We start from the raw sequence: 19,570 nt of genomic DNA on the forward strand, positions 1-19,570 counted from the left end.
ACATCCCCGTGCTGGGGCAGAGCCGCTGCTCGGCCCGGGGATCCTTTATCCCCCTGCTGCGGCTGCCGGGGGCCGAGGGCACAGTCCTGGTTCCGAGGCTGAGCCCTGCTGCTTCACCGCTCGTTCTCTTGCCATGATTTGTGTCATAATAAATTCAAAGAATTCCCCCCAGTCGTGTCCCTTTACGCCAGTGACCGGTGAGTGATCTCTGCCTGGCCTTTGCCGATCCTCGAGCCTTTCCTGCTGTGTTCTGTTGCCTGCCCAGGGGCAGGAGCAGAGGCACAAAGCGCTTTCGCTGGCAGCGGGCACCTGGCCTGGCCCAGCCCCAGAATCCCTGCGAGAATTCACTGTAGAAACCTCCAGAAGCCCTCCCCCACCGTCTCCACCCCCTGCAGCGGAGCTACGATTCTTTCTAACCACGGGTTTTACAGGAAAGGAATCCGAAACGGCCGGACCTGACGTGTCTTCCGCTCCTCCCCGCCTCCTCCCCGCCCCTCGCTGCTTTCCCGCGCGCCGATTGCTCAAATCGGAAAAAAACAACCCACACCGGTATTTTAACTGAGGCAGAAGAGGCCGGACCTGCGGTGTCTCGCCGGGACCAGAGCGGCGGGGGGCGGCGCGTTCGTGTTAAAGCGGAGCGGCGGCGGAGCTCGGAGGCGGCTCCAGCCCGGCAGCGACCTGCCGTCGGTGCTGCCCCAGCTCGGGGCTCGGTGCGGGCGGAGGGGGCCGCGGTGAGGGCCGGGAGATTCTGGCGAGTTCCTGGTGCCGGCTTCCCCCGTGTGCCCCCTGCGCTGGGATCGCAGCCGAGGGAGCCGGCTGCCCGCGCTCTCCTCCTTGCCCGGAAGGCCGGCATGGAGCCGCTGCCGCGGTAGAGCCCCAGACCTGGCACCGCCCTCCTGAGTCTCAGGGTCCCTCAGGGCCGGCACCAGGAGTGACCTCTCATCATTTTCCTTTCGATGTTCCATCACCGCGGGCATAATGCTGTTCCCAAGACCGATCGCAAAAAGGCTTTGTCAGCATGAGTGAAGTCTCTGAAGCAAGGCGGTGTTTATCTCTGGCAGAGAGATGCCAGCTGTGAACAGAAGAGTGAACTCTGCTCCATTCCTGGAGCTGCGAATGAGCCCCAGCATCTCCAGGAGGGACCAGCAGCCGCGGTTCCACACTTGCCTGGGGCCCAAGAAGCCTCTTGGCATAAGCAGGGGGATGCCACTTGTGAGCATGCAGTGAGTGCAGATGTGGAGAATGGATTCTGCACCAGGGATGGGAGTGTGAGGGAGCCCCTGGCTCCCCAGGGCACAGCAGCAACGGGCAATGAACACAAAAGCAACCTCTCAAGACTCCTGGGTGAGTGCAGGGCCTTGTGGCCTCTAGGGTGGGGATACTATCCCCTCCCAAGGCCAGGGCTGGCAGGTATGTGGCTGTTTCCCGATGTCTGGAAGAGGCCTCGTGCTCTGCTGGGCCCCATCCGTGGCTGGAAGCAAGAGCCCCAGCTGCCCCCAAGGCTGTGCAGTTCTCCTGCTGCAGCCTGTGCCCACAGCTGTGTCCCTGCCTGTGCCCACAGCTGTGTCCCTGCCTGTGGCCAGGCTCTTGGCTCTCTGGCTGCCAGCTGAGGGAGGCCCACACTGCCTCAGGGCTCCCTGCTCTGCTCCCTGGCCATGGGCTGAGCACATTGCGGGGCCGGCTCTGCTTCTGGCAGCCAGCAGCTCTTTCCTGCTCCAGGTGAACGGTTCAGGTGCCATCCCGTGGGCATGGCGGTGCTGATTCTGCTGCTCCTGGTGCTGGTGCTGGCTTTGGGGGCGGCCTTGGCTGTGCAGTCAGGTAAGGGAGGGGCAGCAGCCTGGGCCCAGCCCCTCGGGGCAGAGCGGGCTCCCTGCTCCCTGCACAGGGGAATCCTCAGAGCTTCTCCTCTTCCCCCTGCAGCACCACAGGTTCCAGTCACACCTGCGACTCCGCTGTTGGTTCTGGGCTGTCCCCATGGCTGGGTGGGCTACAATGGGGTTTGCTTCTACTTCTCACGGGATTACAGCACGTGGGAGCAGGGTCAGGAACGGTGCTTCGAGCTCGGGGCCTCCCTGGCCATTGCCAAGGATGAGGAGGCCATGGTGAGTGAGGGGCTGCGGGCGGTGTGGGGTGGCTGAGGGCAGCCTGGGGGCGCTCCTGGGCCGGGCTCGGTGCTCGTAGGGCCGGGGCTGCAGCCCTGGGCCGGGGCCTTGCAGGGAAGGAGCCCCGGCGTGCGGGGGCAGCCCCGGGCACGTGTCCCCCCGAGGGGCCGGGGCAGCTCCCACTCCTCTCTCCTGGGCAGGATTTGCTCTTCCGCCTCCGCGGGAACGGCGATTTCTGGCTCGGGCTGCGCAGACGGGGCGAGCGCCTGCAGTGGGGGGACGGCAGCAGCTACAGCTCCCGGTGAGTGCCGGGGAGCCGGGCAGGGCCTGGGGGCACAGGGGCACAAGGGCTTCCCCTGGCAGCCAGCGCTGCCTCTGCTCCTCCCTGCAGGGTTCCTGTCCTCGGCAATTCCGACTGTGTGTACCTGGCTGAGAGGAGATTCAGAAGTGGGAACTGCTCCAGTGAGCGGCCGTATGTCTGCAGCAAGGCCCAAGCTCCCCTGTAACAGGGGCTGCACAAAGGACCTTCTCCACGCTGGGCAGTGCCAGCCAGCTTCACCTCTGAGCCCAGCACAGCGCTGTCCTTCCTCAGCTGCGCCCTGTGCCTTGCACTTCCTCTCAGGGTCACCTCAGTGCCTCTTCATCCCCAGTGCCAGCGCTGGGCTGGGGCTGCAAAGGAAAAGTCTCTGCAATCCATCCTGGCACTGATGCTGCCTGCAGGGCGTGCAGTGCCTTCATGACACAATGAGCTCCAATGGGAAATCCAAATCTTCCTTCCCTCTTGGAAATCATCACGAAGTGGCCAGAATGTGGCACTTGTGAACTGTCCTTGGAAGAGGACGAACAACATCTGACACATGCTGAGCAGGGATCCCACTTTCTGCATCAAGCACTTGACTGTGGAGAATAGTCTGTTGTCTGTCTGTCTGTCTGCTGTGAAGGATCTGACTGTCCTCCTGTGGGAGGAATCCCAGGCTGGAGCAGGACAAGGATTGGTCTCTTGGAGGGAGAAGCAGTGACATGATGTGACTGTAACACCCCCATCCTTTTGTGCCATTGTGTGGGGAGGAGGGAGGAAGGGAACTGGGGACAAAGCGAAGCCCAGGAAGGAGAGAACAGTATGGAGATGCATTTTTAGGATTTGGGGAACATCTCATTCCCTTGCTATGATTTCTTCGATAATAAATTCGATTAAATTTAATTTCCCGGCTCCAGGCCTATTCTGCCTATGATGGCTGAGAGATTTCCGGCTACCTCTCTCGAGAGCCTCGAGCCTTTCCTGCTGTGTCCTGTTGCCTGCCCAGGGGCAGGAGCAGAGGCTCAGAGCTGGCCCCGGGCACCTGGCCTGGCCCAGCCCAGCCCAGGAATCCCTGCCAGCATTCCCTGCACCATTACCCAGCCCCACGGCGGCTGCGGCTCCGCGGGCAGGCGGCTCCAGGAGTTCGGAGTGGGCAAAACGGAAGCGAGGGACAGAAGGCAGCTGGTGCCAGTGGGGGAAATGGCTTTGCTGGAGCTGGCAGGGACAGGAGGAGGGAGAAAGTGATGCCAAGTAAAGCGGAGGGAAAAAGGGACAAGGTGGTGGGGATGGCCATGGGGCAGGTGAGCATTTTGCTTTCCAGCTCTGTGTGAGGAAAGGAAGAACTTTTAAATCCATGCAGGAAAAGCGGGGAGAAACAGCAGGTAGTGGAAATCTCTGACAATTGGGATTCAATTGATCTCCCTGAACTCCAAAAGCCAACAGTCTGAGCACCACCAGCGCTGTGATGTGCCTTGCCCTGCCCCTGCCCTGGCTGCAGCAGCCGCCTGTTGGGACGGGCCCTGCTCTCTAAAAGAGCTGCACCCGGGGACCATTGGGGCAGTGCTGGGTAAGAAGTGAGGAATGGGAAAGGATGGGAAGTGTGAAGGGAATAAAATAGAATGGTGTAAGAAAAATGATAACAGAACTGCACCAGGAATGGCCACTGACCGCTGTCACTGACAGAGCTGCACTGAGGGACAGCCACACGTTTCCGTTCCCACATGGAAATGCTGGGACTTGCCTTCTCCTCAATAACCATCAGTGGCATTTCCGAGGCCAGCAGGTACACTCAGAGATCTCCAGAATCATCATTACACTGGGAAAATGGGGTTGGCATCAGCTGTGACAAACATCAGGAAGAGCACAGCAGCAGAAATAGGGATTTCCCAGCTCCCTCCCAGGGAGAACAGTATCAGCACAGGGACAGAAAATGCTGACAGAACATCCTTTCCCACTGCTGCCTGTGCTCAGCTGGAGGTAGCATCCTTTAGCTTGTGCTCTTCAGTGGTTTTACCCATGGAAATACTGCAGAGGGACGCAGAAGATTTACTAGCATGTTAAAAAGAAGCTGAAAACCCAGGAAGGATGATATTTGGGATAGGGATAGAAGCCAATTCACACATCATCTGACAGTTAAATATGGCTGCTGTGAGTATGCAGCATGGAGGACAGCTAGATTAAACTACATTATATTCCAAAACTATTTGGCCTTATAACTGCAGGTAAGGTTAATAACCCTCACCAATTAAAAAAAAAGGAAATTGCTCAGAACTAATTTGGATCACCATCCCTGCAGCCATTGGGTATCACGACACCTTTTCCCCACCAAACTACAAAGGCTTTCCTGGAAATCTCTCATTTTCTGTGTCCTACCTGTAACAGTGCTCAAGTGACCTGTGTGATCTCTCTGAATGAACTGAGCTTTCCCTTCACAGCAGCTCTGCTCTTCACTTGCCAGCCCCGTGCCCTTGGCAATTTCCATCTGGCAGCGTTGGCCTGCTGAAGGAGAGGCTCTGTTCCAAACATGCCCACTTTGCAGCAGTGCCCCATGGTGGGATGTTCTCCTGCCTGGACTAATCCCTTTGCTTCTCAGCTCCAGCTGCAGCCCACAAACCTGGCACTTGTTCAGGAGCCCTTGCCAAGGCACGGCCCCACCCAGCTGATTCCCAGCCTGGCAGCACAGTGGGCACACATTCCCAGCCCTGGCCGTTGTTTCCATCCCGCTGCAAGGAGCCCAGTTGTTCCCCAGTGTTCCTGCAGGAATCCAGGCCCAGGTGTCTGTGGGGTTTGCAGGGGCTCTCTTGGGGGTACCTGGGTGTCACAGACATCTTTTCGTAAAAATCCTTTCTTTAGGATTTTTCTCCTTTCTGAGAAGCTGTGGCCTCAGCAACAACATGTAAACAATGGTTATCTGCTGCTGTGGAATGCAACAGGTGGATCCGTGATTGGTCTCCTGTGGATGTTTGGATTTACTGACCACTCACAGCAGAGCTGGGTCTCAATCTCTGCTGAGACACAGCCCTTTGTTATTCATTCCTTTTCTATTCTTAGCTTAGCTAGCCTTCTGAGAACTTTCCTTCTATTTCTTTTTAGTATAGTTAGAATGTAATATATGTATTATAAAATAATAAATCAAGCCTTCTGAACATGAGGTCAACATTCTCGCCTCTTTTCATCCTGCAACCCTTGTGACCACTGTCACACCTGGGGGTGTCTGTGGGATTGGGGAGGGGGACCTGAGATGTGGGGGTGTCTCTGGGACTCCTGCTCTTTTTCCCTCGTATTTCCCATCCTTTTTCCTCTCATTTTCGCACCATTTTCACATTTCTAGAGCTTTCCTGCTTCTTAAATACCTTTTCACCTTTATGCCATCTCCATTTTTTCACTCTTCCTTGCCTTTTTCCCCTTTCCTGCTACCTTTTTCCCCCTTTTTTTCTCCCCATTTTTTCCCCTGCCTTTTCTTGCTGCCCTTTTGCCATCTTTCTTTCTACGTTTTTTTTCTCCACCATTTTTCCCTTGCCTACTCTTCCTACCATTTTTTGCCACCTTTCCCCCCACTTTTGCCCCCCTGCACTTTTTTGCCACCGTTTCTCCCCCACCTTTTTTCTCACCCTTCTTTTTTCCTTCTCCCCCCTTGCCTTTCTTTGCTGCCTTTTCTTTTCCAGCATTTTTTTGTCCCTCACTATGAATCCCTCAAACGATGCAATCAGTGGGAGTTTCTACCAATTGAAACTCTAAAAAAATAAGGCACAAGAGAGATTCCTTGTCAATGTAAACTGAAAGATGATGAAAATTGAAGGATTGCTCTCATTTCAAACTTCTGAAATCCCATCACAAAGGGTGTTCCCTGATCAATTTCAGCAAGAAAATGGGGATTCCCCATCCATTGATAGCCCTGAAACAATGGCCAAGGCAGGGTTCCTTTCCATTGATACCCTCAGCATTGCAGGTGAATGGGGATTCCCCCTGTTGAAACACAGACAATAAGGGAAAATTAACCAGTTCAACAACTCCAGAATACACTTGGACAGAAATCCATTGAAAGGGAACCACACACCACTTGTCTTCCCTAATTAATTCCATCAGGCTTCCTTCACTAAAAACACTCAGAATTAAAAGAGGAGATGCCTGGTGTGTTACCTCAAAGCAGAGGAAGAGGCAGCATGGAAATGCTTCCTCTGCCATGCCAAACTCTCCTGGAAGCACTCCCAGAGCCCTGCAGGGCTCCCCTGGGAAGCTGCTGAACAAATGGAAAGAGCTGGGATGAGCAGAGCCCCAGGGAAATCCCAGCCCCACTGATGGAAAAGTCAGATTATCCAAGCAGCAACAGCAGCTGGAGTGTTTGCAAAAGAGCATCTTTGTTCTGAACCTCAGCTCAGGAGTTCTCCTCATGCACTAAGGGAGTCCCTCCATCTGTTTGGACCTTTTCTATAGCACAGGCCACACAGCAGTTCAATGTGATCATGTTCTTCAACTCAATTATGTTTTAAAGTATCTAAACTTGATCTAGCTACTCATCAGTGGAGAATTTGATGTATTTTCAGTGTAAATTACCTTTTCTGGTCAAACACCAACCCTTCCCAAGGTTCAAGTACCTCTGTTTTCCACCACTAACTGCTCATTATTCTTGTCTCAATTAAAAAACCTCTGTTAACCCCATTTTTCCACCACAGATCTGTCTGAGTCTCTCACCTCTCAGCAGTCCAAATTCCTTGAAATTTAGCAGAACCTTCTTCACACTTCCCAGCTCTTGCTGTCCATCTCTAATCCCTGTCCAACCTGCCAGTGCTCTCCCTGAACTGCTGACAAAGTGAATTCCACAACATCAGTGCAGGACAACTCATTAATTGCTGAATGAAAATGAAATGAAGAGAAATTTAGAAGCTGATTTGGACCCAGCAGGACTGCACTGTTGGTGTTTGTGTATCAAGAATTTCTATCTATTTTATTGCAAATTTGTCTTGTTGAAACTAAAGTTGTCATATTTAAAATAGATTGTTCATTCCACATGAAAGCAACATGCTGCATGCCTTCCAGCACATTTGCACTGAAAAAACCCCAAACTGCTCAGCCTGGGCTCACATCATGCCAGCAGTAGCTGTATATCAACATTCAGCAGTAATGGAATTCATTCAGAAAATGAACAATTACAAAAATACTTTCACTCCAAGAACTGAGGAAGTTATGCATATCTTCAAAAAAATTCAGTAATCAAGTTGTATTTTTGTTTTTATTGAAATAAAATTAAAAAATACTTCTGGCCCATATTTACACATTTGATCCAATTACTCTTCCTGCAGTGTGGTATTTCCCCACCTGCCCCTGAAGGCAGCAGCATTTTCAGAACAAGAACTGCTCCCCAGATACTGAACCCACTCAGCAATGGGTAAAAGGACATTTTAAAAATGTGGCAAATTAGATCACTGAATGAAAAAATGGAGAGAGGTGTTGTAATAAAAGAAAATATAATTTGAGTCATGCATTCTACATCATTTTCCAGTTTTCTGGAATTGTGCTAGCACTGGGAAAATCTCATTTCCACCCAAGACTGTGCAAACAGAAGCTTTTGCAGGTAAATTCACTCTGCTGAAGTGACACATAATGAACAGAATGCTCCAAATTCAAACCTTGGGCCTCTTCTCCCACATCCTGCTCGTGTGTGTGTGCTCCATCTCCCCAGCAGCCATGTCCTGTGCCAAGGCTCTCCCTGCCTTGCTCAGCTGCCAGGGAGCTCTGTGCTCTCAGGTAAATTCACCCCCAGGCTCTGTAAAATGCTCGAGGTGGGTCCTGCCAGGCCAGCCTGGGCACTGTAGGACTCCAGCAGGTTTGCCACCAGGTTCATGTCCACATCCAGGGCTGCCAGCTCAGCAGCCTCAGCTCCACAGTCAGGGCCAGCACTCTCACATGGGGCTGCTCCAACAGAACTTGCCTGCAGGGAGCACAAAGAGAAAGCTTTAGCAAATTGCAGGAGCACATTTAAGGGAAAAAAAAAAAAGGGTAAACCACAGGAGAAAAGAACCAACAATTGCACAGCCAACAAAGTCCAGTACACTCCTGAGTCCTGACAGACAGAAATTCAGACACCAAATGCTCATGCCAGCTGAAAATCACCACTCTCCATTACCCAGATTAGGTTCCAAGAGAAGGACACAAAGTGTTGCTGAGTCCTGGCTCTGCTTCCTATGGGAGAAAACTACTACAGGACCTCACAAGTGAAGCTGCAGCTGCTTGCCCTACTACTAAAAACAGGGAAAAGATGGGCAAACTAAAACTAAGCCTTGGAAAAGATGGGCAAATTCCAAGCTTAGGTAAGTTTCAGTCTATAAAAAATGTAGGATGGTGCAGGTCCAGCACACTTTACTTGCACGTGGGAAGGTTCCAATCCCATGACTCAGAATGGCCACTTGCAGCACATTTCCTGCTTGGAAATTACTGCTGCAAATCAGAGCCCAAGGCACACTCACCCCTCTCTTGTGGCTGCTGAAACTTTTCCCAACGTTGCTCTGTGCCAGCTCACGGTCCATCTCCTCCATGTACGCCTTGAGACTGCCCACCAGCTCCTCAGGAGACACCTTCTGCTCCTGCCTTCCATTCCCAGCATCCAGCTCTTCATCATCCTCATCTGAGAAACCAAACTCCTCCTCTTCATCCACATCATCAGAATCCAGCTCCTCCGAGTCTGCCCCTGCACATGATTTGGTGTCAGTACAACAGCAAAGAAATCAGTGCTGGCATTTTTTTCAAAGAAAGAAGCAATCTCACCTAAAATTCTGTCCAGGGCTTCTGTAAAAGAATCCACGTCAAAGGTAACTTGGGATTCATCAGATGACCTGAAATATAAAAATATTTTTAAAGAAATGAAGCTTATGTGCTTGCCTAAGCCTGACACAGGCACAAGCCATATTGATTTCTCTCAAGCCAGGACTGAAGTTGGGACATTTGAATTTAAAAGTCCTCAGAAGTCTGAAGCCTGTATGGATGAGACATCAAACAGTGAGTGGAAGAATTCTTGGCATAAAAAGAGAAAAATTGTGAAGACCACAAAATCCAGCTGAGGGACAGAGAGCAGCTCAGCTTGCAGCACTTGAACCTGCACCAGTGCCAGGGTGGCACCAAGCTGATTTAAAGCAAGTGCAGGTTCACTGCTCTGGCTTTGCTTCAGGCCCTGCTCAGCACAGCACCTTCAAACTCTGACTCTCTGCATCACAGAACCAAGCACAGGCTGCAGCACAGTGCAACATTCCACACCAGAGCCAAACTCCAGGTGCTACTACCATGGCAGTTCTGCTCCTTCGTGCGTGGACACTTTGGACACAAAAGCCTTCATGCTCTCAGCAACTGTTTCCAAGTCATAGTTTTGCTCCTCCTCATTTGGGGAAGGAAGGGACTCATTTCTTGTCTCCTTCAGCATCTGATCCAGAGCACCTGGTGTCATATCCAGCCAGCTGTCATCTGCAAGAACACAGCACAGATCTGTTACTCTGCACAAGCCTGCTGGCCCACAGGCCCAAACCAGCTGACTGACAGGGCTGCAACCATCCTGCAGCTCAGTTCTGCAGTTCAGCTCTTGTGCTGCTCCTGGCTCACACACAGCAAAGGAGAGAGAGGCTGAGAAGAACTGAGTGCAGATTTCTTGTCACTACTTACAAACTCTGCTTTGCAGAGCTCAAACTCAGAGAGACCATTCTAGTCACTGAGAAGCCTTTGGCCACTCAGTGGAGGAAGAAAGGCTTACTCTAAACTGGGAGAGCCAATCCAGTGTTTAGTCTTAAGGAAGGCTGGATTTGCTCTCCCTTCACAGCTGTCAGCATTGCCCCTCTCCCCCCACAAATAACCATCTGTAATAGGAATAATTCCCCCATCCAGCTCACCATCCTCTGCAGGAAGACAAGCTGCTTCTCTCTCCAATTCCTTCACATCAATGGGGGTTGTCTGTAGTAGTGCCAGGATTTCATCACCTGGGCTCACTTCATCACAGCTAGAAGAAAAACCAACATCAATTTACTGAAATGGATTCAATGGGATCACATGCTCTGCATTCAGGTTTTCACTTCAATTCTTCATTTTTCCTTCTGTGCAAACACATCCAAAAGGGAAATGAATCTGGGGAAAGTAGCAGAGCACTACCCAGAGCATTGGCCAAAACAGGACACAGTCAGTCCCTGCAATTCCCAGCTGATGGCTCCAAACCCATTGGTCATGGCTCTTTTCCTTTACATTTCATTTGCCTTGGTAAATATTAAGATTATCAGATCCCAAACAGCACAGACTGGAAATTCAAAAAAATAACAGTCAAGATATTATGGGCTGGCAAAGCCTCTGCTATTTCTGTAGTGATTTCTTTTTTGGATTTGATCTTCCAGAGAAATCCACAGCCAGCCTCTTGAGCAAAGGAGACAGATTACCCTGTATTCATTATTCACTGGCACTGCTGTTCAATGAAACATTTCTACACTTTCTACAGTCAACCAAGCAAAAATTGCTTTGCAGTCACCACTTGGAATCCACTTGGAAGAGCTCAGCATTTCACAAAACCAAGATAAAAGAGTTACTCAGGCCAGAACTTCTCCCAGTGGAGCATTCCAGAGGAATTAGTACTTGTATGCCCTGGCCACAGCTCCCATGTTCAATGTGCAGTGCAGAAAAGGGTTCAGGTGCTTGTAACAAGCATTTCAAAGGTCACTTACAGGATTTGTAGGGTCTATGACACTCATGAATTTCAAGCAGCTCTCACCTTTCTGGCACTGCAACAGATTGCTGGAAGTAATCTTCTGCCATGTGCAACAGCTCCAGGTACTTGGCTGATCCTTCCATTTCTCCCTATTGAACGCAAGCCACAGGCATGAACCCAAACAATTCTCCCTCCCCTTCCTCCTCACAGTCAGGCTTCATAAGGGCGACTGTTGGTCACACAGAAATGCTGAGAGAACCAGAACAACTCAAACCTCTTGGCCGTGAACACTTGGAACTCAATACAGCCAAGGGGTATTCCTGTATTTGAAGTATATTAAAGGATATTAACCTAAGAATCTCAATAAAGTTGTCCAACATTATAACCTTCAAACAAGCAGTCCATTTATGTCCCATTTATTAACTTCAAAAAACTAATCAAAGGCATCTTTAAAAAAAAATCTGACAGAACCTCACCAAAACTCCCAGAAGTCACAAAAACCACACACACATAAAAATTACACTTGCATGGGCTCAGATAGGTCTATAGTGTTATGTATGGATCTTGAAGAATATTGAATTCTAGAGGGGTGGAAATGAAATGGAAACCAGTGAAATCAGTCACACCTCACACAATCACACATGGGGGTTTTCTTCACTCAAGTGTATTTCTCCCCTTGCTTTAGATGAATGAATCAATCCCCACATCTTCCTTTTTTCTTTTTGATTTCCAAAATAAATTACTTTCAAAGGGGAACAACCTGCACATGTCCCCTTTAAACACATTAATTCATTTCACACAGATATAAGGATTCAAGTTCTGGCCCCACTGCAACTCCTAACACAAGTTCAAGGGTTAAAATGTATTTTCCCTGGAATGTTCAAAAGCCACAGACACACTGCTTCACCTTGAAATCATCCTTCTCCTTCAAGTACAAATAGAGAACCAATGCAGGAAGCAGCACAGCTTTTCTAAAAAGGTTATTTGAGATGCAAGAGACCACGATCCAACCAGGAAAAATCCCTATTTGAACTGCAAGAAATTTCATCAAATATATCTTGTTTCCCTAACAAGAATAATACCATGTGTCTCTTTAACTGGAGAAGTGCTTCAGGGGAACCAAGATATCCTAACTGCTTCAGAATATCACAGGCATTAAAAAGCAGTATTTCAGGTGTCACATGCGACCTCTGCTGGTTCCTCATGCTAAGAAAAGCCCTGAATGCAACGTTCTCAACTCCCTCACTCTGTTCCCTCAAACAAAAGGAAAGTATGAGCCTGACACTCCAGGTACACATTTGCAATCCATTTTGGTGGTGTAGTCCCGCCCTTTTAAGAATCTTGGAGTAGGGGAAAAATAATTGAACAATTTTTGGCTAATGACCAAAATAATGATCCCCGTTCTAATTCACTGCCATTAGCAGCCACCCATATCCAGGTGAAGGTGTCTGCTCATTATTTCACCTGGACCAGACAAAGCCTGTGTCCTTACAGAGACAGCAACGCTCCAGCCCTGAGCATTCCCTACCCTCAGGGACACTTCTGAATCCATGTCTGCTGGGGCTTTTTTAATATTCATAAACTCATAGAAAGTCTAAGGTTAGAAGGGACCTTAAAGACCAACACCTGGTTCCAACACCCTTGCCACAGCCAGGCACACCTTCCACTAGCCCGGGCTGCTCCAAGCCCCATCCAACCTGCCCTTGGACACTTCCAACGTGTCTGGGATGGGGAAACACCTCCAAGGATGGCAATGGTAAGACAGGACCTTCAGAGCACAGGCACTGCCCCTTGGCAGCCCTCCCACTAAAGCAGCTCAGCAGCACCCGCCTTACCTGGCTGCCAGCCCCGGGAACTCCCTGGTGATCTCCCGCAGCAGGTACACAATGAACCACTCATCCTCCACGTTATCCCCGAACTCCGTGGTGCCGCCCAAGTGCGCCGGGATCTCGCCTGCACGGGGCACAGACAGGAGAGGCGGCTCAGCAACGCCGTGCCCAGCAACAGATTGTCCACACAGGCTGCGGAGTCTCCCTCGCTGCGGATATCCCAGACCCTGCTGACAGAGTCCTGTGTCCTGTGCTCGGGGACGGGCCGGCTGCAGCAGGGAGGTGGCACCAGATGCCTCACTGGGTTAACCCGTGCTGTGACACCGAGAGTCGGGGAAGCCGCCGGGTCCCCCTCACACGCTCCCGGTTCGAGCCCGCCGGATCCCTTCTCACACGCCGTCGGTTTCCGGCCGCCGGATCTCCCTCACAGTCCCCCCGCTCCGGGCGCTCCTCCCGCCGCGCCTCCCGGCCCGCTCCCGGCTCACCGCGGCCCGGCACGTAGCGCAGGCGGAACGGCTGCCGCTGCCACACGTAGGCAGCCAGGAGCGGAGCGAAGCGCACCAGGGACAGCTCAGCGCAGCGCCGCAGCAGCGCCTCGCCGCCCGGGCCCGCCGCCGCGAACAGGCGGTAGCGCACCGCGTCCTCGGGCAGCGCCGGCCGCCGCAGCGCCTCCATCGCGCCGGGGCCCAGAGCGCTCCGCCCCCGGGGAGGAGCGGCGCGATGGCGGCGGCGGGGCGGCGGCGCTGAGGATGATATCGCGATACGCGCGGAAACCGGTGCAGCCGTGAGTGGCCGCCGCTCCCCCGGTGCCCGGCGCGGCCCCGAGTCCCAGCGCGGTCCCGGGCGCGATCCCCCCGCCCCGCTCCAGAGCCTGCCGCCCGCGCTGCCCCAGCACCGAGCAGGGCCCGGTGACGGCCCGGTCACCCCCTGGCCCCGACGGGAGATGGTTCCCGGCATTCCTAATGTTATGAATAAGAAGCTTGACTAGACGAATATTCAAGCAGCAATCAATTTATTATTTAATATGGTAAAGTATGGGTACACCGCTGAGTACAGTGAGGAAAGTTATCCCTCCAACTGCACACCGATAATTGATGGTTACAGGTATTTGTAGGGGTACTTATCAGGTTTTTTTTCAGCAGTTTCTATTTCCAGGTTTTTTTCTCATCAGCACTTTTTATTCCGAATTATTACATTACAATTCTGTACACTATTGTGATTATAATTTCTCAGGATGTATCTCAAAAGGAGTATCCCCAGGTGGTGACGGTCCAGTTTCTGAAAGAAGAAAGACGAATCCCATCTGGTGGATCCAGCTCCCCAGATGTGGGTCACCTTTTAATTGCAGAGACTATAAATCTCATAACAGTGATGTCCAGCTTCCCATTGGTCAAAACCATAAATCCTTGAGATGATCTTCATCTTCCTTTCTCAAGCTGTTTTTCTCTGCTTCAATAAGGCATGAGATAAGCATATTTTCCTTTAGATATATTCCAAAGCTATACTTTAGAGGATACAAGTAATATTCTGAAATTATACTTCAAATAGTTATTATTGCAGAGCTCTTTATGGATTAAATGCAAGCAAAAAGCAACATCCTTAACATTTTAATTCAAATGCTCCTAAATCAAGCAGGGTTAAGTGCAAACAAAAGATAGTTTCAAATGCCTTTTTCCATGCTTTATTTACCTCAGTTATTATTAAAATTCACAGCTCTCCCATTGTCGGGGCCCACATTTCTCACTCACAAATACACACGTCGCCTGTTTGTACCTGACACGAAATACAGCTTTGTATTTCACAAGCTGTGACTCGTGCGCTCTGGCAACAGGCCCGGGATCCCCATAGGCTACCCAGCATGCTAACACCATCCTGTGTTCAGTAGCCCGACGACAGACAAATTGTTTCGGTTCTCGGCCTCGCTGTCGAAACCTTCTCGCTCGGCTTTACTCCCACAAGACTCCCACAAGTCCGCGGCCCAGGCTCTGCGCTGATTGGCCAAAATGGCTGCTTTCCGTGCGCTGATTGGCCAAAGCCGGAACTAGCCCACGGCCGACTCTAAATGCTCTCTGACGGCAAAGGGAGCGTTCAGGACATCCTATACGGGAAAGTGGCTGTTCGGGACATGCCGGGGCGGCGGTGGCACCCGGGGACCGGCGCGGCGGCGGCGGAGCTCGGAGGCGGCTCCAGCCCAGGTGGGACCCACGGTCGGTGCTGGACAAGCTCGGGGCTTCTTGCGAGCGGAGGGGGCAGCGGTGAGGGCCGGGGGGTTCTGTTCCTGGTGCCTGCTTCCCTCGTGTGCCCACTGCGCTGGGATCGCAGCCGAGGGAGCGGCTGCCCGCGCTCTCCTTCTTGCCTGGATGGCAGGGATGGAGCCACTGCCGCGGCAGCGATGGCTCATCCCGGCTGCTCTCGCTAGGACGGAGGCGGCTGCTCCGTGCCTGGGACTGTTCCCGGCCGTGCGGCGCCGGGATCGGGGCCGCTGCTCGGGCGGGAGGTGTCCGTGCCAGAGCCTCGGTGTCCCGCAGGACCGGCACCAGCAGCGACCTCTCATCGTGTCCCTTTCAGGGTGCCATCAGCGCGGCTGCAAAGCTGTTCCCGAAGCCGAGCTCCCAAACGATCTGCCGAGAGCACTCCTAATGTCTCGAGAGCAAGGTGCTGTTTGTTCCAGGCAGAGAGATGGCGCCTGTGAGCAAGAGGAGAGTGAAATCTGCTCCATTCCTGTAGCAGCGAACGAGCCTTGGCATGTCCAGGAGGGACCAGCAGCTGCAGTTCCACACTTTCCTGGAGCCCAAGAAGCCTCTTGGCATAAGCAGGGGGATGCCACTTGTGAGCGTGCAGCGAGCGCAGATGTGGAGAATGGATTCTGCACCAGTGATGGGAGTGTGACGGAGCCCCTGGCTCCCCAGGGCACAGCAGCAACGGGCAATGAATGTAAAAGGACCCTCAGAAGACTCCTGGGTGAGTAGAGGGCCATCTCTGTGGCCTCTAGACAGGGGCCCGTGTCCCCTCCCAAGGCCAGGGCTGGCAGGTGTGTGGCTGTTTCCCGACGTCTGGAAGAGGCCTCGTGCTCTGCTGGGCCCCATCCGTGGCTGGAAGCAAGAGCCCCAGCTGCCCCCAAGGCTGTGCAGTTCTCCTGCTGCAGCCTGTCCCCACAGCTGTGTCCCTGCCTGTGGCCACAGCTGTGTCCCTGCCTGTGGCCAGGCTCTTGGCTCTCTGGCTGCCAGCGGAGGGAGGCCCACACTGCCTCAGGGCTCCCTGCTCTGCTCCCTGGCCATGGGCTGAGCAGATTGCAGGGCCGGCTCTGCTTCTGGCAGCCAGCAGCTCTTTCCTGCTCCAGGTGAACGGTTCAGGTCCCATCCCGTGGGCACGGCGGTGCTGATTCTGCTGCTCCTGGTGCTGGTGCTGGCTTTGGGGGCGGCCGTGGCTGTGCTGGCAGGTAAGGGAGGGGCAGCAGCGTGGGCCCAGCCCCTCGGGGCAGAGCGGGCTCCCTGCACAGGGGAATCCTCAGAGCTTCTCCTCTTCCCCCTGCAGCACCACAGGTTCCAGTCACACCTGTGACTCTGCTGTTGGTTCTGGGCTGCCCCATGAATGGGTGGGCTACAATGGGGTCTGCTACTACTTCTCACAGGATTACAGCACGTGGGATCAGGGTCAGGAACGGTGCTCCGAGCTCAATGCCTCCCTGGCCACTGCCAAGGATGAGGAGGCCATGGTGAGTGAGGGGCTGCGGGCGGTGTGGGGTGGCTGAGGGCAGCCTGGGGGCGCTCCTGGGCCGGGCTCGGTGCTCGTAGGGCCGGGGCTGCAGCCCTGGGCCGGGGCCTTGCAGGGAAGGAGCCCCGGCGTGCGGGGGCAGCCCCGGGCACGTGTCCCCCCGAGGGGCCGGGGCAGCTCCCACTCCTCTCTCCTGGGCAGGATTTGCTCTCCCGCCTCTCTGGGAACGTCGATTACTGGCTCGGGCTGCGCAGACGGGGCGAGCGCCTGCAGTGGGGGGACGGCAGCTGCTACAGCTCCCGGTGAGTGCCGGGGAGCCGGGCAGGGCCTGGGGGCACAGGGGCACAAGGGCTTCCCCTGGCAGCCAGCGCTGCCTCTGCTCCTCCCTGCAGGGTTCCTGTCCTCGGCAATTCCGACTGTGTGTACCTGGCTGAGAGGAGATTCAAAAGTGACAACTGCTCCAGTGAGCGGCCGTATGTCTGCAGCAAGGCCCAAGCTCCGCTGTAACAGGGGCTGCACAAAGGACCTTCTCCACGCTGGGCAGTGCCAGCTTCACCTCTGAGCCCAGCACAGCGCTGTCCTTCCTCAGCTGCGCCCTGTGCCTTGCACTTCCTCTCAGGGTCACCTCAGTGCCTCTCCATCCCCAGTGCCAGCGCTGGGCTGGGGCTGCAAAGGAAAAGTCTCTGCAATCCATCCTGCCATCGATGCTTGCTGGAGTGAGTGCATTGCCGCCATGATACAACAAGCTCCAATGGGAAATCTGAATTGCCTGGGCCTCTTGGAAATCATGACAAAGTGGCCTGAATGAGACACTTTTGGACTGTCTTTGGAAGAGGAAGAACCGCTGACACGTGCTGAGCAGGAATCCCACTATTGGCATCAGGCACCTGTCTGTGAAGAAGGATCTGCTGTCTGTCTGTCTGTCTGCCTGCCTGAGAAGGATCTGACTGTCCTCCTGTGGGAGGAATCCCAGGCTGGAGCAGGACAAGGGATTTGCCTCTCCAAAGGAGAAGCAGTGACATGACGTGACTGTAACGCCCATCCCTCTGTGCCGCTGTGTGGGGAGGAGGGGGAGAGGGAACTGGGGAGAAAGTGAAGCCAGGAAGGAGAGAACAGTGTCAGGAAGGTGCATTTTTAGGATTTTGTGTACATCTCATTCTCTTGCTCTGATTTGTATGATAATAAATTCAATTAATTGTAATTTGCCCAGTCTGGACCTGTTATGCTCATGTTGGGTGAGAGATCTCTGGCTGCCTTTCTTGAGAGCCCCGAGCCTTTCCTGCTGTGTTCTGTTGCCTGCCCAGGGGCAGGAGCAGAGGCTCAGAGCTGACCCCGGGACCTGGCCTGGCCCAGCCCAGCCAAGCCCAAGAATCCTTGCAAGAATTCACTGTTGAGAGCCCCAGAAGCGGCTTCCCCGGGGCTGCGCTTCTTCCCCAGCTCCAACAGAGTGGGGCCCTTTTTCTTAGCACGCCTTTTTCGGGACAGGAACGTCGGTGTCCCGGCGGCGCGCTACTCGCTTGGCCGCCCCGCTCGCTGCTCCCCTACTGCTCGGCATCGCTGCCGCACCCTGAGGAGCCAAAACCGTCCCACAGCGAGAGCCCCGAGCTGCGGCGGCACCAGCCCGAGTGCCCGCGGGGTGTGAGCGCAGGGCGGCACCGGCCCGAGTGCCCGCGGAGTGTGAGCGCAGGGCGGCACCAGCCCGAGTGCCCGCGGATACCGGCCGGGATGGGAAGGGCGGCTGGTGCCGCGTTCGGATCGTTCCACAGCGGTGGAGGCACCCGGAGCCCGGCTCGGGGCTGGTACCGGGCATTTGTCCAGGCTCACTCCAAAAATTCCTGCCGTAATTCACCGTTCGGAACTCCAGAAGGGGCTTCCAAGGGGCTACGGTTCTCGACCAGCTTCAACAGAGAGGGGCCCTTTTCCTTAGCAAGGTTTTTGCACCAGCCCCAGTGCCCGCGGAGTGTGAGCGCAGAGCGGCACCGGCCCGAGTGCCCGCAGGGTGTGAGCGCACGGCGGCACCAGTCCGAGTGCCCGCGGAGTGTGAGCGCACGGCGGCACCAGACCGAGTGCCCGCGGAGTCCGGCCGGTGATGGGAAGGGCGGCCGGCGCCGCGTTCGGGTCATTCCACAGCGGTGGCGGCACCTGGAGCCCGGCTCGGGGCTGGCACCGGGCACCTGGCTAGACTCACTGCAAAAATTCCTGCCGTAATTCATTTTGAGAGCCCCAGAAGCGGATTTCCTGGGGCTCCCGTTCTCGACCAGCTCCAACAGCATGGGGGCCCTTTTCCTTAGCAAGGTTTTTGCAGGACAGGAGTGACCTGACTGCTCCCATCGCGTGGTTCCTGCTTCTGAATATGCCCCAGACTCTGACTCCCAATACGGCGCCGGGAGTCGCTTTGGTGCAAGAAAACAAATCACTACGGTGATTTCCATGAGACACCCTGCTCTGCCCTTCCCCCGCAGCTCGCTGCTCCTCTCCCTCACTCGTCGCTGCCCCTCGCTGCTTTCCTGCAGCGCAGGACGCACATCGGTCAAAACGGCCAAAAGCAGCTCGCAGATCGGCTCTGTGCAGAGGCACCAGCCCGAGTGCCCGCGGGGTGTGAGCGCAGGGCGGCACCGGCCCGAGTGCCCGCGGAGTCTGGCCGGAATGGGAGGGGCGGCGGGCGAAGCGCAGGTTTAATTCCGCAGCGGTGCCGGCACCCGGAGCCCGGCGAGGCGGCGGCAGCAGCGGAGCTCGGAGCGGGCTCCAGACCAGGTGGGACCCGCGGTCGGCGCTGTCCCAGCTCGGGGTTCGCGGAGGGAGGGCCGCGGTGAGGGGCGAGGGGGACATGGGGGAAGCCGGGACAAGGAACTCGCGGGAATTGCTGGTACCGGGTACCTGGCCAGGCTCACTTCAAAATTGCCTGCCGTAATTCACTGTTAAGAAGCCCAGAAGGGGCTTCCAAGGGGCTACGGTT

At 54.3% G+C, this 19,570-nt stretch overlaps 2 protein-coding genes and 1 long non-coding RNA gene across 8 annotated transcripts; 1 reads left to right on the forward strand and 2 right to left on the reverse strand.

The window, feature by feature from the left end:
• Positions 1 to 398: 398 nt before the first annotated feature.
• On the forward strand, positions 399 to 17,818 carry LOC141729661 (C-type lectin domain family 2 member D-like). Of its 5 annotated transcripts, XM_074544498.1 has the most exons (6): positions 14,963 to 15,095; positions 15,469 to 15,861; positions 16,241 to 16,339; positions 16,435 to 16,615; positions 16,816 to 16,916; positions 17,007 to 17,818. In XM_074544498.1, the coding sequence occupies exons 1-6, from the start codon at positions 14,963 to 14,965 to the stop codon at positions 17,174 to 17,176; spliced, it is 1,077 nt and encodes a 358-aa protein (XP_074400599.1). In that variant the 3' UTR covers positions 17,177 to 17,818. The 5 variants fall into 5 exon arrangements, 4 of the variants coding, with proteins under 4 accessions (XP_074400601.1, XP_074400602.1, XP_074400600.1 ...); XM_074544500.1 differs by lacking the exons at positions 14,963 to 15,095; positions 15,469 to 15,861; positions 16,241 to 16,339; ... (1 more) ...; positions 16,816 to 16,916; positions 17,007 to 17,818 and adding exons at positions 399 to 1,344; positions 1,720 to 1,818; positions 1,921 to 2,102; positions 2,303 to 2,403; positions 2,494 to 3,484; XM_074544501.1 differs by lacking the exons at positions 14,963 to 15,095; positions 15,469 to 15,861; positions 16,241 to 16,339; positions 16,435 to 16,615; positions 16,816 to 16,916 and adding exons at positions 1,423 to 1,818; positions 1,921 to 2,102; positions 2,303 to 2,403.
• Positions 7,309 to 13,590, reverse strand: LOC141729660 (protein ecdysoneless homolog). 2 transcript variants are annotated; one of them, XM_074544496.1, is made up of 7 exons: positions 13,386 to 13,590; positions 12,907 to 13,024; positions 10,272 to 10,378; positions 9,675 to 9,852; positions 9,163 to 9,230; positions 8,865 to 9,085; positions 7,343 to 8,329 (listed from the first exon to the last, which is right to left on the reverse strand). In XM_074544496.1, exons 1-7 carry the CDS (start codon positions 13,573 to 13,575, stop codon positions 8,117 to 8,119), a joined length of 1,095 nt encoding a protein of 364 aa, XP_074400597.1. In that variant the 5' UTR covers positions 13,576 to 13,590; the 3' UTR covers positions 7,343 to 8,116. The 2 variants fall into 2 exon arrangements, with proteins under 2 accessions (XP_074400598.1, XP_074400597.1); XM_074544497.1 differs by lacking the exons at positions 9,163 to 9,230; positions 9,675 to 9,852 and having other exon boundaries at positions 7,309 to 8,329.
• Positions 13,896 to 14,729, reverse strand: LOC141729668 (uncharacterized). The gene is made up of 2 exons (XR_012581070.1): positions 14,590 to 14,729; positions 13,896 to 14,349 (listed from the first exon to the last, which is right to left on the reverse strand). It is a non-coding gene; the product is annotated as an uncharacterized LOC141729668 (long non-coding RNA).
• Positions 17,819 to 19,570: the final 1,752 nt, after the last annotated feature.

This window comes from Zonotrichia albicollis, chromosome 7 (genome assembly GCF_047830755.1).
Source record: "Zonotrichia albicollis isolate bZonAlb1 chromosome 7, bZonAlb1.hap1, whole genome shotgun sequence".
Taxonomy (NCBI): Eukaryota; Metazoa; Chordata; class Aves; order Passeriformes; family Passerellidae; genus Zonotrichia; species Zonotrichia albicollis.

Excerpts from the sequence above, each read along its gene's own strand:
- LOC141729660 (XM_074544496.1), bottom strand. The coding sequence starts at position 13,575 with ATGGAGGCGCTGCGGCGGCCGGCGCTGCCCGAGGACGCGGTGCGCTAC. Across the intron at positions 13,025-13,385 it reads GCGCTACGTGCCGGGCCGCG|GCGAGATCCCGGCGCACTTG; the intron begins GTGAGCCGGGAG and ends TGCCCCGTGCAG. Across the intron at positions 9,086-9,162 it reads AGCCCTGGACAGAATTTTAG|GGGCAGACTCGGAGGAGCTG; the intron begins GTGAGATTGCTT and ends AATCATGTGCAG.
- LOC141729661 (XM_074544498.1), top strand. The coding sequence starts at position 14,963 with ATGCTCTCTGACGGCAAAGGGAGCGTTCAGGACATCCTATACGGGAAA. Across the intron at positions 15,862-16,240 it reads GACCCTCAGAAGACTCCTGG|GTGAACGGTTCAGGTCCCAT; the intron begins GTGAGTAGAGGG and ends TTCCTGCTCCAG. Across the intron at positions 16,616-16,815 it reads CCAAGGATGAGGAGGCCATG|GATTTGCTCTCCCGCCTCTC; the intron begins GTGAGTGAGGGG and ends TCTCCTGGGCAG.